This window comes from Neofelis nebulosa, chromosome 1 (assembly GCF_028018385.1).
Source record: "Neofelis nebulosa isolate mNeoNeb1 chromosome 1, mNeoNeb1.pri, whole genome shotgun sequence".
NCBI lineage: Eukaryota > Metazoa > Chordata > Mammalia > Carnivora > Felidae > Neofelis > Neofelis nebulosa.
In genome coordinates, this window is record NC_080782.1 from 89,204,732 (window position 1) to 89,216,550 (window position 11,819).

General features: G+C 33.7%; 1 protein-coding gene across 9 annotated transcripts in view; it reads left to right on the forward strand.

Annotated features, from left to right (window-relative positions):
* The window catches only part of TMEM161B (transmembrane protein 161B), a 72,333-nt gene extending 61,371 nt beyond the window's left edge, over positions 1–10,962 (forward strand). For 8 of the 9 annotated variants that reach the window (XM_058727578.1, XM_058727638.1, XM_058727628.1 and 5 more), the window contains 4 exons: positions 2,261–2,374; positions 4,425–4,599; positions 5,675–5,771; positions 6,969–10,962. In XM_058727578.1, coding sequence (XP_058583561.1) covers positions 2,261–2,374; positions 4,425–4,599; positions 5,675–5,771; positions 6,969–7,246 — 664 coding nt within the window. In that variant the 3' untranslated portion in view covers positions 7,247–10,962. The remainder of the gene's footprint in view (positions 1–2,260; positions 2,375–4,424; positions 4,600–5,674; positions 5,772–6,968) is intronic. The other variant, XM_058727596.1, reaches the window with a different exon arrangement.
* Positions 10,963–11,819: the final 857 nt, after the last annotated feature.

The window sequence follows — 11,819 nt, forward strand, 5'->3', positions numbered from 1 at the left end:
GTTTTTTCTTTTTAAATTATTGATCTGTTTATGAGACCCTTGTTAAAATAATGCATTATTTTATTTGGAGATTGCTGATACTGTACAGTGTTAAATATCATAGATTGCTTTTAACTGCCAAATCCTATTTTAGGATTGGAGAAATCCTGGATGAAATTTAGGATGGAGAAATAATATTTGAATCTCCACATATAGTTCAAAACCCATTTACCATATTCTTTGTGGTTGTTACAGATGTTTTTTGTTGACTGTTAGACACCTTGGCAGAACGACAGGTTTATATCTCTCTGAATTCATATCCAGACCAAATTTCCATCTTGTCTTCATGTTTTGCAGTAGAAGCCCAAGTTGAGAATATTCCATTTTGATATTTGTGTATATAATCTTTGAGTTTCTCTGAGTGATCATTTTTCCCAACATTTCTGTTCTTTAAAACCCTGTATTTAATGAAATTGTTTCTCTAGTCTTTTCACATTACCTCTCTTACCTATGTCATTTTCCTTTATTTTAATTTTGCAGTCTTTTTGGTTTTCTCCTTACCTCTATTTTTCGGCATATGCTCTATGTGTGTGTTTACTTATTCTCACTTCCCAGTAACCACTTCTTCCTCCCTCTTTTTTCCCTTCCTTTTTACTCAGCATGCTCTTGGCTACATCCTGCTTTTCTCCCAACATCCATCCATCTCTCTAATGGCTTCTTTTAAAACAAAACCTGGTTCTCCCCCTCGTCTCTACACACACACTTCAGTCCACTAACCCCAGTGTTAGGATTTAAATAAGCTGAAAGGGTGGGTGGAGGGGAGCCCTTCACCAGCTACTGAAACCGCTGTGGGCTGCTCCTTGATACTAGAGTGTTCCCTAGCAACACTGCATACCTAATACTGCTGCTTTCTTCCCCCGCACCCGGTGGTTTACCCAGGCTGGGGGATGAAAGAATCACTTTATAAAAACATTTAAAGCATTTGGTGGTAGTTTAGGGTTGGGAGGGAGCCTGTCTTCGTTTCCTTTTCAGTAAAATGTAGCTTCTTTTTAAAAAAAATTTTCCCTTTGGGGTTGGGAGCTTTATTTTCAGTTCATTGCAGCCCCGATTGTGTTTTAGCACTCTGCCATGATACAGGAGTGTGGGCAAGCTTGTTCTGTTGTGAGAATAGCAGGACTGGCACAAAGCGCGGCATTCTCCTCACCCCCACCACCAGGCACTAGTATGTGTTTTAATGCCAGAGCTTAGAACCAGAGTTCCACCTTTTTCGGTCAGGTTTTCATGGGTTTCTGACCCAGACCTGTTTCCTCACACAGGTCACTGTCATTTGCATTGTAGTGATGATTTTAAAATGTTGCATGTATGTATTTAAAACTGTCCAGTTAAGCCCTTCACTGTGGTTAATCATGAAGCAATGTATGGTAATAAAACAGAAGAATTTGTCTTTTTCTAAAATAAGAACTGTCTTTAGTAGTCATCTGCCTTTGTGGGATACAGACTTAGAACATTAATTAACAATGAATTATAATTCAGACCTAAAACCTTTTTAGTGTATCAGGTATTTTGGTTTTCTGGAGTAATGTAAATTTCCTTGGTACATACAGGATAGGGAAATTAATTTCAGGCATGTTCATAATATGTCATGAGGAAATAAAAATATTTGAATCATGATTTTAATAGTCTTATTCAAACATTATGCATGATCATTGCATTTTGAAAGTTTGCTTATGTGTAAGTTGTTGCAGTAGGTTCCATGTGCCCTATGCCTGCTAGTATTTGGACCTTGCTAACACTGTTTCTTTCTTATACATAGTAAGGAGGCACTTTGTTTTAGCTGCACTGAAAAAGTATCAAAAGATGATGCCTGTATACTGAAAATCCATTGGATTCGTTGACTGTGGAAAGTTAGGGAATCATTTAAGTACCTGTGTATTAAAGCAGGGATATCGTGGGAGATTGTTAAAGAACACTAGAACAGAACTGAACAGATTTTGATTTTAGTGCTAGGTCTGCCTTTAACCTGTGATACTCCCATGAGCAAGTCACTTAGCTTTCCTGAATCTAAATGTTCTCATCTGAAAAATTCAGATAATGAGGTAGTTTTGCAGGGGCTCAGATCAGTGTCCTGTGATAAGGATAAAAAAAAATAATGATGTCAGTAATACCTTATTACAGAATACTGAAAATAAGTTTCTACCTCATTTTTTAAGTTCCAAGTTCCTGTATTTTATTAGTGTATTTTATTCCTGGATTTTTATGTTTTTTTCTTACATACTTTCAGAACATTACTTCATATCAACTTCTTGGCTCCTTTATTTATGGTTCTGCTCTGGGTTAAACCAATCACCAAAGACTACATTATGAACCCACCACTGGGTAAAGAAAGTGTCCCTTTGTAAGTATGGGTATCTGGTGGCTATTTTTTGTTTCCTTATTGAATCGTAACTTTTTCAAAATGGTATTTCCTGTATTTAAATTTTTTAATGATAATATTAGGACACTGTACTTTTAAAACATAAATAGAAATGCTAAAAGATGTGTTCTAAAACTGAAGCTACTGGCAAATCATCATTTAACCTTTTTATGAATGTGAACAATTATTAATCCACACCAATATTGTCTTGCACACTTGTAAGTTTTTCTGCTTCCTCACATCATGTCTAGTTGTTACCTGACATTTTTCTGGTTTGGGGCCTGTTTTTAAGATACTTTCTGCAGTTCTTTTTTTTTTCCCCCCCTTAATTGTGAAAATTATGGAGGAAATAATGAGTAGTACAAATGGAAACTCATGTTCAGCCATTATAAGAGTTGTTGATATTTTCCATATTTCCTTCCCCTTTTTTTGGTTTGTTTTTTGATGCAGTAGTTTTTCAAGTGAATTAGAAGTCTAATATTTTTATCCCTAAGAGATTTAGTATGCACCTCTAAGAAATAAGGGCATTTTCCGACATAATATTATCATTATACCTATCAAATTTTAAAAATAATGCCTTAACATTATTAACTAATATTAGGTTATATTTCCCCTTTTAACAGAACTAGACAGTAAGGAAACATAGAAACAATTTATTAAAAGGTGCTAATAACTGCACTTGATATATTAACTCATTAACCTTGTGGAACCATGTTAGAGTAATAGAAAGAATCAGACAAAGCTGGTTCAAACCCCAGTTGTGATCTTCACTGAAACTGTCACTTGAGGGAGATTATTTAACTTCACTGAGCCTCTGTTTCCCCATCTGGAAAATGAAGATAATAGTATCTACCTCACAAAGTTGTCATTGGAATTAAATGAAAGAATACATGTAATGCAACCAGCTGGAAGTAAGTGCTTAATAAATGTTTCCTTTACTGTTCTGCCTCACCAGAATTAAAGTGGAAAACCTTGACTAGTCATTGACTACACAGTATACATTTTATATTAATGTATTTCTTTTAGATCCTGGTACATATTTGTCTTGGAGTACTCAATCAGTGATGACCATGATGGTTTTTTTTTTTTTAAGAGTTAATCTTAATGAACTAGGGAAGTATCTTTTGAAGTTGTAATGTTTTTCCCCCATACAAGTAAGTCTTAATGGCAGTTTTAACTTGAAAGATTCACAAAGTTTTTAAAAAGTAATTTCACATAGTGCACTGTCCTATATTAAGCACCTGATATGTGCTAGAGATTAAAAGAGATGCTGAGCATGGTCTAGGTGTTACTTTCCAATTACAGTGTTACCTTTTATCAAAGCAGAAACCATGGTCTTTTAAAAACATTAAACCACAAAAGGACATCAGAAGTTACCTCTTCTTTCTAAAATTCTCTGAAAAAGCATCATAAGGGTACATCTTCTCACCTGGAACCCTCATCTTAGTCTTGAGGAATTGCTCACAGCTGAGCCAGCTTGAGCACATAGGTTAAATGACTTGATAGAGAGGATTCTGAGCCATCTGATTTCTTCATAATGTATCAGAATTACTGGTTTTCCAATGATCCCAGTCAGGAGCTCAGCAGAGAGGTCATATTGAAATATCTGTATAATCAGACAAAACTCTAGGTATGGGTTGTTGACTTGGTAGTTCCACATGCAGTCCCCTATAGTTTCCTTTTTTTCTTAAACTCTCCAGTTTAAGAGCACTCCACTTCTCTTCATTTCACAACCAGTTTTTTTTTTTTCACAGACAAGGGTAGATAGAGAAGAGGATCCCTTGTACTTTCTGCCTTTTTCTTGTAGATATATGTTACTACTTTACTTTCATGATCCATGTATCTAGTTCTATTGTGCAAGTCAAAGTATTCTATAGTAAGGCTGTAGTATAGTGGGATACTTTTGTTTTATATCTCCAACTGTAGCTACGTATAGATATCCTGTGTTTTATATGGTGAAAATTGACATATTTAACTAGATGCTAACATATTTTGGTTTTTGAGAGCACCATATCAACTTTTTGACCTGTAGAATGACAGAAGCTACGTTTGATACTTTGCGACTCTGGCTAATAATCCTGCTGTGTGCTTTGCGGTTGGCCATGATGCGCAGTCACCTGCAAGCTTACTTAAACTTAGCCCAGAAATGTGTGGATCAGATGAAGAAAGAAGCAGGGCGAATAAGTACAGTCGAGCTACAGAAAATGGTAAGTTTCATACTCTAGTCACAATGAAAAATAACAAACACTGTATACTGTAAGAAAACAAAGCCTTTGATTTCCTTTAATAGTAATTTCATCCCATCATACTCTTAACGAAAATAAATGGTATAATCATAAGTTGATACATATTAAGAGACCTCAATCTGATTGTGGGGCGAAGTGAAGAAAGAATCTCAAGTCCTCTTCCTGCCTTAGTACTTTAAGTATCATACAGTTTGGGTTGCAAGGCTATAGTATGTCTACTATTGCTAAATGGGACCCCCAACTGATTTGGAAAATACTACAATATATTATGTCTAGCCTTTAAGACTTACGAGGTAGGAAACACTAGTTTTAGTGACTAAATTAATTCCATTTAACATTCTTCCAAGTATTTGAACATGAAATGTAAACATTTAACTTAATGTGAATTCCAGAGAAGGAAAGTGCTAGGAATCCATGCACCATTATAGTTAACTGGATCTATATAACCTGATCTTGTCTTTTTTAGAATTTTGATGTTGGGTCCCCTATTTTTCACTCTTCTTTCATAGTCAGGGACATTTATCAAGATTCAAACACTTTTCTTTTGTTTTACTGTACAAATTTTCACACTCTTTATAGTTTTACCTCAAATTTTAGTTGAATATGTTCATATAGAATGGGGATTTAATGTTTTTATTTATGGGGGGTTAATGACTCGGCATGTTATTTTTATTTGATGTTTTTGGTGTCTGTCTAGAGATTTTCGCATCTTATTTTATATTTGAAATGTAACTGAATATGCCATTTGAATTTAAGTGATTATTTTCTCCAATTTATATTAATCGCTTAAGAAGAGCTATTTTTAAGGAATTTATTTTAATATTTTCACATTTTAAAAAACTCATTTTCAAACTAAGCCTTTCTGAAGTCCATTTGGGGGCATTTATAATGAAGTGTAGACTTATTAGCATTTAGCTTCCTTCCCAAGATGGAATTACTTATCTCTTAAGCAATTCATTTTGATAATTACATGAAAGTTAAATTCACCCATAACACATTCACCGTATTAGACACTTAAGGATGTTGTTGTTTGCAGGTGGCTCGAGTCTTCTATTACCTTTGTGTCATTGCACTGCAGTACGTGGCCCCTCTGGTAATGCTGCTTCACACGACTCTGCTTTTGAAAACACTAGGTAGGCATGCCCTGGTGACGAGAAAGGGTGTCGGTTTCCTTTCTGCCTATAATTAATAATGCTTTTTGTTACCTACAAAGAAATAGGCCTCTTAAAATTGTTTTCTGTAAAAGCTTTAAGAAGAAACATGGAAAACTTTGAGCTGTAGAAGTTGATTCATCATCTTGGATTTGAAAACTCAAGTCCATATAGTTTTATAATATTATGCTCTATTTGTTTGTAAGAATTGTTTGCTGAAGGTTAATTCCAAAATTTACTGAGAAACTCGAATAAGCACTCTTGGTCTTAGTTATTTTGTGTTGTAAGAGGATGATATAAGATTTTTGTTAGTGCCTAACGTTTAAATTATTGTAAGGTCCTTGTATATTTATATGAATTGCAAGATCCTGTAGTGAGGTCTACTGTAGATATTGACAGGATAAAGATTTCTCAGTGGAAGAACAAAGTTCTCCCATAAGTCTGTTCACTAAACTATCAAGTTCCTGTGTGGTGTTATTTGAGAGCTATCCATTATTGTATTGACCATTTCCCTTTGCTTAGATCAGGCAATCAGCCAGTGTGGGGGTTTAAGAAGCCCAAAGGAACTAGCAGTATTAGTTGGGTGTGCTTAGTAGATACTATAGAGCTGATGACAGATGTAAATGGCCTTTAGGAATCTATGGAACCTAAAGAAGTAGCTCAATTATAAATTATGTGACTCATATCCTATCCAACATAGTAAAATATATGATGAAAAAGTTTCTGGAAGCTAGCTATTAATAGTGTCTCACATTGAAATCATAGATAGTTTCTGAGAAAGAAATTTATTCTGATATTGTAGAGGTAGAAAAGATTTCTAAGAAGTTACTGAGTCTGTCCCTGTCACTGCAGTAGAGGTAGTTGATTAATGTATTATACAAGGAAAAAAAAATGTTTTTATTATTTTACCAGATTTTACTGCAGTTAATTAAAAGTAAATTAGACTTTTTATGTGTACTTTTACTGATAAGGCCAGACTGTAGTCTAGTCAAGTTAAATGAATTTTTACCAGGTATGTAGAAAGGTTATTTTACTTTATTTTCAACGTGAAATAATTTGTTGTACCACTAAACTTGTTCTCAATTTCAAGTAGAAGTTGAAAAAATTATTTTATTTTTTTAATTAGAAGCTTTGAAATTAGTCATTGTCCAAGTTTTACTTGTGTCTTGAATTTTCTAGGTAATCATTCCTGGGGGATTTATCCAGAATCTATCTCTACCTTGCCAGTGGATAATAGTCTACCCTCCAATTCTGTTTACTCTGAATTGCCATCTACTGATGGGAAGATGAAGGTAACTGTTACACAAATAACAGTGGCACTGAGCAGCTTAAAAAACATTTTCACTCCTCTGCTTTTTCGGGGACTTCTGTCTTTTCTGACCTGGTGGATTGCTGCTTGTCTCTTTTCTACAAGCCTTTTTGGGCTTTTCTATCACCAGTATCTGACTGTGGCATGAATCTCCGTTAACAGAAAAGGATATCCAAGCCACACTTTGAATTGAAATATCTGTGCCCTTGAAGGGCTATCGGAAACTAGAAGAAAGCAAATACAAAGGAAAAAGACATATCAGCATATCTGGTTTTAAATGCTTCCTCTGTATTCTCAGGGTGAATCAATGGTATAATATTTAAAATTACAGAGTAGATGATTAACTACTATACTGTGGCATTGGAATTTTAACTCCTTGTATTAACTGATGGTGAGAGGGCTATCTACAGAGGTAATACTTATGATTACCTTGGTTTACAGAAACCTCCAGCAGTCTTTGAAACTTCTCATATGACTCTAGTTCTAGATCGATTGCTCTTAATGGTATAACGGTACTGTTAATATTCATAGTGGCTGCCTATAGAACAATCTTCAAACTGAGCCATGCTTTGGAGGAGGGAAAGGAGCTAAAGTCACCTCTGTTGGTAATATATTAGTCACTCTTCAAATAACAACAATGGCAAAATCCAACAGAAAGGAAGAAATAGCTACTGTATATTACAGTAAAGAAAGCTGCATAGTAATTTTAAATTTAATGGAGATGTACATGGTTAATATCTACAAGTATTGCTGCTTGAGAGTAGCAAGAGTATTGTTTTAAAATGTATTTTATCCAACTTGAGGGATCTTTTAAAATGATTGGCTATATGAACATTTGCTGTTAGGCTTGGAACTCCCATATTTTATTTTATTCTTTGATCCTAAATATAGTCCTTTTAATAGTCTAAAAATATTTATCAATATTGATCTGACTTTTAAAAAATTACTTTAATCCTGCTGACTACCTGTATGTATTGTATATATATTATATATTAAATATATAATATATTGAAATTATAAAAGATGAAAATATTGAATCCTTAAATATTTTAAGTTGCTGAATGTATATTAAATGTGACTGAATGAGATGTCTTTGTATCTAGAAATTTTCTTTCTTTTTGGAATGAGATTAAAATACATTTTGAAAGTTCATCAGGTTAAGCAATTTATTTGTGTTGCCTATGTGTGAGACTGCTTAAAATTATATAAGTACTTAGGTGATTTCTCCCAAATAAAAATCTTTTTTTTATCATTTTCAAAACTCAGAACCTTTCCCACTAACCAAATCTACAGGAATCATTTAAACATTGTTAAGTAGGGTTTGTTTTAAGTTCATAGTGTTTAGAATTAGAAATGTTAATATTTTATTTGATACGATGAAATTCAGGTAATTTGAATGATAAATTCATATGAAATGAAAAGAAAATAAATTTTTTTTGATGCTTTTTACATGTAAAACCTAAAATTAAGGGTTTCAGTTATAAAGGGAATGAATGTAAGAGATAAATAAGGTTTGTGTGTGTGTTGTTTTTGTTTTGTTTTGTTTTTTAACAGAATTTATAGGTAAATGTTCTTCCATGTTAAGGTCTTGAGATTACATATTAGTGTTATTGTTTCAGTGCTATTATCGCTATTGAAAGCACTTTTGAAGCTCTTTTGGAATTCCTTCCAAGGCTTGTGGTTCACATTCATTCAAATAATGGCAATACAGCAAATTCCTATCTTTTGTTACAGACTAAATATTTTGTAATTAGCTGATACTTTAAATATGACTGAGTAATAAGTGCTTAAATTGGATAAGATTCTTTGGTTGAAATGAATTGTTAATATAGCCTAATGATAGTTCATGCGTATTTCCAAAAGAAACATTCCAAATACATCTTAAGGTAACAGAATCCATGAAAATAAGGATCTTCTAACAGGATGACAGCATTTATGACAGGATTATGACATTTATTTTGTATGTGAAAGTTCTGATATGTTGGACTTGAAAAGAACCTCACCTGATATTTACAACCGTTTTTATTAAAGAGCTACGTTTTAAAAATTAGAATTAAAGTTACTGTTTTGAGTTTCAAAGATTGTACTGTGGTAGAGTAATATGGAGGGGAAAAGGCATAGAATTTATTATTGGATGAAATAACATGCATTTCTGAAATACTATTGATTCACTCTTTTTAAACTTGAATTCTCCCTGAGTATACTGTGAACGTGTGCAAACTGCACATTAATTTAAGTAATGGTTTGTTTTTTTTTTAATTCTTTCCAAACAAATTTAAAGACAATGATTGTTACCACTACTAACTGGTTTATTTAAGCATCTTGTCTTTGTACACAAATTCTGTTCCTAAGTGTAAAGGGTTTGTATTTTATGTAAAACAAGCAATATTTTTAATTGAGATATAATTGACATATAGCGTTTTATTTGTTTTAGGTGTACAACATAATTATTTATATATATGTATGATTCCAAATAATATTTTAATATTGTTAATTAGGCCAGTAGAATTCTTTTATTTTTTATGTTGGACTCTGGTCAATATAAATGCTTCATAGGTCAGTTACTTTACATTTCTGTTAAAGTAACTAGGAATCCTTATAATCTTGCTTCATATAATTTGTGGAATTGTATTTGATAATTTGTTGACTCCTGCTCCCCTATTCCCTGCCCATTGCACTATAAAAATCAGAGCTCTATTCTCTCTCCTACCCCCATTGAAATGTCTGAAATGAAAAGCATATAATTTTATCTTAATATCCGTATGCAGTTTGATTATCTTTGGCATTTTCCCCAGAATTCCAATTGCTATGCATAAATGACCAACGCATCCAAGCAGAATGGGCTCATTGTCTTATTGTTTCTGATATAAATATCATTGGTAAAATAGTGACATTTCTTCTTGAGTTATGATTCAGAAGAGATATTCATCCATTAATGGAATTGATAGGTCCAGGAAGCAATAAGTAGAATTCATTATGAAATCTATAATTGGAACTTCACTGGATAGATTTTATTCTTTCAAATGAAAGATTAAATTCTCAGTACTGAAAAGCATAGGGTCTCAACATTCTCTGAATTCAAACACACTTTCTGAGCCATCTCATAATTGAAAATGGTCTATCATGGTATATGGCTCTATTCAGCAAAATAAAACTAAGTGATTTTTGAATGTGGATCATCCTGCATCTTCACAGAGCTTTAGGTGGCTTAAAGAATCAGATTTAAACACATTTATGATCCTAGACCATGAACCCAGTATCTCAGATATTTCTACAGTATCATCTTTTAACTCCTACTCCTCATTATGTCTGTACTCTGGGTTTCTAACTCAGCTGGTTATATGCCATGAAAACTCTGACCTGGACACTAAGGATGATCACAAAGCTAATGTCAACCTCTCACTTCTTTAAAGTGGTAAACATTTTACTTATTTTATTTCTTCCTACGAAAAAGAAAAACCAGATTGAGCCTGTCCTTATGCTTGTCTTTGTTACAGTTGAACTTCTTTCTTTTTAGCTACGAACTGTTAATGTTGGATGGGCCTATCTTTAATGATTCAGACGGCGTGTCTTTTTCTATTTCATTGTTCTTTCCCTTTTTTCCCCCTCAGAATCCCTTTATGTGGTTACTCCTCTCCTTTCTCCCACTTGGCCAAAGACTGTTCATTGTCTTAAATAAGGAGAAGCAGCATAATTTTGTGAAAAGAATATTAATTTAACCACCAGGAAACATCCTGTTTCTGCCTTCAATTAGCTATTTTTTGCACTTCTTACGCATTCAGCCTATACTAATTAAATAGAATTGAATTATCGTCACTGTTGACCTCAATTTTACCATAAAATAAAGAATTTACATTAAATGTATGGCTGTGTTTTTCTAATCTGATAGCAGTTTCTCTTCGTGTTAGCGTGAGAAAGATAAAGAGCAATTTTTGGCTTTAGGAATGGTTACAGATCATGTTAGAGGACTTTGACTTACTGTTTGTTAAAAACTACTTCACAGAGAGTGTTTTCTCCAGGAACATTTTGCTTTGTGCTCATTTAATTATTCATTCAGAAAATATTTATTGAGTACATTTTATATTCCCTAAACTGCTCTACATACAGCAGTGAACAAAACATCAAAATCCCTCCCCCCCAAGGAACATAGAGTTTGATGTAGGAATATAGCAAAATGAATATGAGTCAAATGTAGGACATATTAGATAGTGATAAGTTCTTTTGTGTGTGTGTGTGTGTGTGTGTGATGTTTATTTTGAGAGAGAGAGAATGCACATGCTTGTGAGCTGGGGAGGGGCACAGAGAGAGAGAGAGAGAGAGAGAGAGAGAGAGAGAGAATTCCAAGCAGTCTCCACGCTGTCAGCCCAGAGCCTGGTTTGGGGCTCAAACTCATAACTGTGAGATCATGACATGAGCCATAAACAAAAGTGGGACACTTAACCAAATGAACCACCCAGACTCCCTTAGATAGTGATATGTTCTAATGAGTGGGAAGGAATCCGGGAAGGGAGAATATGAGGTTGGAGGGTAGGGATTGAAAGAAACCCTCACTGAAAAGGTAATTTCTGAGTAATGACCTGTAGGAGATAAGAACCACCATAGTGTTTTTTTCTTATTATTCCTGTAGTTCATTGGTTGACAAAACACCCTGATTGCTCAGACTTTGCTATTTGTGAGCTCCCTAAATGAAATTTTAGAAGAGATGGACAATATTGTATAGT